Source organism: Cheilinus undulatus, linkage group 4 (assembly GCF_018320785.1).
Source record: "Cheilinus undulatus linkage group 4, ASM1832078v1, whole genome shotgun sequence".
Taxonomy (NCBI): Eukaryota; Metazoa; Chordata; class Actinopteri; order Labriformes; family Labridae; genus Cheilinus; species Cheilinus undulatus.
This window is the reverse complement of record NC_054868.1, coordinates 5463332-5467856: the sequence shown is the minus strand read 5'-3', so window position 1 is coordinate 5467856 and position 4525 is coordinate 5463332. Positions and strand designations below refer to the sequence as shown.

The 4525-nt window shown below is 40.8% G+C and overlaps 1 protein-coding gene across 1 annotated transcript; it reads left to right on the top strand.

Moving 5' to 3' along the window:
- Positions 1 to 1069: 1069 nt before the first annotated feature.
- On the top strand, positions 1070 to 3908 carry LOC121508923 (type-2 ice-structuring protein-like). The gene is made up of 6 exons (XM_041786071.1): positions 1070 to 1123; positions 1218 to 1299; positions 1483 to 1583; positions 1709 to 1843; positions 2646 to 2754; positions 3546 to 3908. Exons 2-6 carry the CDS (start codon positions 1239 to 1241, stop codon positions 3611 to 3613), a joined length of 474 nt encoding a protein of 157 aa, XP_041642005.1. The 5' UTR covers positions 1070 to 1123; positions 1218 to 1238; the 3' UTR covers positions 3614 to 3908.
- Positions 3909 to 4525: the final 617 nt, after the last annotated feature.

Here is a 4525-nt window from a genome sequence, read left to right as displayed (position 1 = left end):
TAAGCTGGTTTAGCCCTCTGCCTTGCTAGCTTCCTGTTTAATACTATTGAAGCCACTTCAGAGCTGAAGCCAAGGACAGTCAGAGAACCAGCAGGTAATTCATCAACACTTAATCAGAGGAAAAGGCAGCAATGAGACAGTTACAGGTCAGGATCAGTGAAATATCTTTATCTGACAAATGTCAGAAAGCAGCAGGATGAAAACGCTGCAGGTAGGTTATTTACAGAGAGATAAATGTGAGGTGGATGTGATGGTGATGTCATCAGGCAGGTTAGGGTGTTAAAGTGAAGGAGGCAGGTAAATATGGACGCCTAATGCTGATGACAACCTGATTGAAAAAAAAAAAAAAACACTGATGCTTTAACTCTAACTTGTCAGATGGAGTCAGTCTGCCTTTGGTAAATAATCATGCAGTATGAATCCAGTGAAAAATAGAAGAGAAAAAAAATAAAAATAAGCAGAAGGATTTTTTCATTATTTCACTCAGATTCTCTTAAAAGTTTAACAATCCTTAGATTCTCTGTGGAGACAAGTAAAAATCAAAGAGACAAAGCAATAGTTTATCTTAGAGTATAATATCATTCATACTGCTGAGTTCTTGCGTTTCAAAATGCAGAAAATAGCATCATTATTGACTTTTTTCTTACCAAACTCTCAGTCATTAGTGACTGATTCATGAATTAAAAACATCTTTAAGCTGCTGGTACAAAGAGAATTCAGTGTGAGAGGTTTTAGTCAGTCAGAGAGAACACTCATGATTAGAATAAAAGCTGAGACACTAAAAGGAGCTGGACTCACTGAATAACTGTCAGTTTAACAAACTACAACATCCTCAGCCCTGCTAAACCAGGTTTCATTCTACAGCTGGAAGACTGGAAAGTGGCTAAAAAGTTTGAACACATTAATCCTCTCCATCCTTCAAACCTGTTAATACAGAATTTAACAGTCTAATTTTCTGATGTTGGATGTGTGACGATGCTGTTTCTGTTGACGTTTCTGGTTGGCCTGTGTTCAGTTCCTTCTTCTGGAGAGATGAGGAGATAAAAAGTTGTATGTAAGAGCTGCTGCTCCTCCTGTTCAGTACCCACTCAGGGAGGCTGAATCTACACTGAGAAGGAAGGAGGTGATTGTAGTCTCAGCTCTCTGCTGGTGTTGATTTCTATCTTTGTCTTTGACAGCAGCAGCAGTAACTCTTCTGTCTCTGTGTTTATCTACAGCATCGTCTCATCCACGTCACCATGAAGCTGCTGGCTGTGTCTGCTCTGGTCTGTGCCGTGGTGGTTCTGACCAACGCTGCTGGTGAGTTTAATGAATGAACAAAGCATTACAGTGGTATTCATGTGACTTTCTCCAGTGGTAGAGAAGATTTTGGTTCATGTTGTCTTTTGGTTTTTGGTATGTTGGCCTCTGTTTTTATCAGAGTGAGTGTTTGGTTCAGTTTTAGTCCACATTATTCCGTTTTTCTCTGATCATGTCCTTCAGCATACCATGATCTGTTCAAGAGGCAGTCTGGGGAGTGGACCGTGGTTGGGAATCATCAGTACCTCTATGTTGAGTATCCCCAAACCTGGACTGAAGCTGAGGTATGAGATGATGTTCACCATGATCTGAAGAGTGCTTCATAGTCCAGTTAAATCTGTCTGAACAGACTCCATGTCATCTTCCTCTAACATTAGTGTCCTCCTCTCTTTCTGCTCTTTATCTTTAGCAAAACTGCCACCAGCTGGGAGGTCATCTGGCATCTGTGCATTCACACTTTGACAACCATCAGATCAGACTGCTGGTGACCAGAATGACTGGTGGGAATCCCGAAGCTTGGCTGGGAGGCTCTGACCAGTATCGGGTAAATCATGAACCTTCTCAGAAATGTGATGTTTGAAGCTGAAATACCTCAAATAATAGCCAGTTGCAAATGTTTAGTTAACCTTCTACTGAAATCAATAAAATTGCCATAAAATTTCACTTTTTGTATCACATTTGATGCATTAAGCATTTCTGGCAATTGACAATCCACTGGAGGGCATTTTTAACCCTTTATCAGAGTGTTTACAGAAGGAAAATATTGATCATGTGGATTGGACAGAGGCCTACCACCTTAGAAAGTCTTCCTCCTCTCTCTCACTCCTCTTCCTCAGACTCAGATCGTCTCCATCCATCTTTGATATCATCCTTAACTCACTCAACTGGTCTACACTGGTTCTACATCATTAGAGACAAGAGTTTTCTGTTTCCAGTGTCGGGGGAATGTTAAATTGTGTTAAACTTCTGCCTCCAGTGGTCACCACTCTGCAGCACAGGGGAATCCTAACCCAGCATGTGTTTATTAAGAGAGTGAGACTGTGTTTAGAGTTCTGGATGAAAGAATGAGTATTGTAAGCTGTGTCTAACCGGGAAAAGTGTTCAAGGATTTGCTAACAGGGGGGTTGATTTGATAAACTAGTTTAGGTCACTGATCATTTGGTTGAGAGAATGTGAAATAGTGTTTCAGCAACTTTGACAAACTGTATTAAAAATGTCTTTCTCTGTGTGTAATGTTGATCCAAACAGCCCAGCCTCCTGGGATCTTTCTGACGTCTTCTTGGGTTAACTCATGTGATGTTTCCTCTGTAGAAATGTGTTCTAATGTCATCATCTCTGTTTTAAAGGAAGGTAACTGGGGCTGGAACGATGGATCTTCATGGAACTTCAAAAACTGGTGCAATGACCAGCCAAACAACTCTGGCGATCAGGACTGTCTGCAGATGAACCACAGCTGTAAATGTCACACCATTCATTCTGGTTAAGAAAGCTTAAATAAGGGATAAAGTCATGGTTAATTCATCACTGTTATCATTATTTGTAGAAAAAGTCAGAAAAGGAAATTGTAGCTGGTCAATTTTTCCTTGTGATCCAGCAGAAACAAGACCAGGACTCTCATTTATAAAACAAGGCCTAGAATCCAGACTAAACGTAGACGTGAACCAAAAACCACAAATTGACATGTGGCAAAAACTATTCAGTTTAAAAACCTAGTCCACTTTCATCTTTACACAATGTTCTCTTCATAGATCCTGATCCACCTGAAAAAATGCTCACATAGATCAGCCTCCTATTAGCCCTTTATTAGCCCTTTCTGTTCTTCTGTCAAAGAACAGAAAGTGAAAAACTGAGTAGTTTACAAATGAAAGGGCAGCTTTACATGCAGAAAAATCAAAGTGTTGACAATGACATGGGTCGTGGAATAAAGTTTAGTATTCAGTGAAATTGTTTCAGATGCATTCATAGATAAAGTGGCTTCAGGTCTCCACCTCAGCCTGTCTCCACTCCAAAACCCTCACACCCACAGGCCACAGTTTGCTAAAGGTGGGCTCATTGTAGCCTCAGGTCTGGTTGTCCAGGCCAGCTTCAGGCCCTGTTTTTGTTGGTTATAAATGAGAGCCCAGACCTCTGCTGAGACTGAAGTACTGGTTTGATTTGTTTCTCTTCATACAGTTAGTCCAAGGTTTGCTCTGAATGAGAGAATCTAAAGGCCTCACTAATGTTCTCCTGTTTCTGATATTTTACAGCTGACCATTGCTGGAATGATTGGCCCTGCAGCACTCCTCTTCCCTCTGTCTGCGGGAAGCCCAAGTAACCGTAAACATGAGCCAACGCCATGAAGGACGGTGAAGAAGCACCAACACTGGTGGAAATGTTACACAGCAGTCTAATTTGACCCTGAGCTCTATATCTGATCCTTCTCTCTACTTTTCTTTTCTATCGCTGTAACGCTGACAAGGAATGAAGCGACAAGTGACATCGACACAAGCGGGATGGTCTCTGAGGGCCCGACGAGATCAGACTGGATGGGTTATAGAAAGGATGCTTCACGCCAAAACGTTTTCCTCTTTATTCTACTGATCTTTCTGACTGTGCAAAATAAAAAACGCTTCAAGCATTCACAAAGACAACAGACTGTGTCATGTGTCATTTCATGTGTGAGATTAACAGAGTTTATCATGTGACGCTTTAACAAAGATCTGCTTTCTAGGACTACGAGGGGTGAAAGTCAGGAAAGTGAAATCATTAAAGAGGAGGGGATAAAAACTGTGAACCCAGAAATAGAACTGAACAAAGTAGAGCTTCATCAATGACTGATTTGATGATCATGAGGTCAATGTGATGAAAATAGAGCAAAACTTCGTTCACAACACAACCAGTTTAGTAGTAGTAGCAGTTTTTATTCAGCCATCACACACTCCAAACATTTTACTCAGTAAGGACAGTTTGAAACTGGCCCATTTAAATCCTATCAGAGCTTGAGCCCAGAGATGCACACAAGTCATTTTTTGCAAGTCCAAGTCAAGTCTCAAGTCTTTGGCTTGTGACGAGCATTCTATGATTTGCTGCTGATATCCAGTCTACTTAGACCCCTGCATTGCTCTATCTAAGGAATTCAAAGCATGAACTGTAACATCATCATCAGGAGCAGCATTTTTTTATTTTAGATAATACTTTAAAAATACAACTAAAATGCACTATGGAAAAAAAAGAACACACGGGAGCC

Bases quoted from the DNA above. Each gene is read 5' to 3' on its own strand.
- LOC121508923 (XM_041786071.1), top strand. From the start codon at position 1,239: ATGAAGCTGCTGGCTGTGTCTGCTCTGGTCTGTGCCGTGGTGGTTCTG. The intron at 1,300-1,482 runs GTGAGTTTAATG...CATGTCCTTCAG, and splicing joins GGTTCTGACCAACGCTGCTG to CATACCATGATCTGTTCAAG. The intron at 1,584-1,708 runs GTATGAGATGAT...CTTTATCTTTAG, and splicing joins AAACCTGGACTGAAGCTGAG to CAAAACTGCCACCAGCTGGG.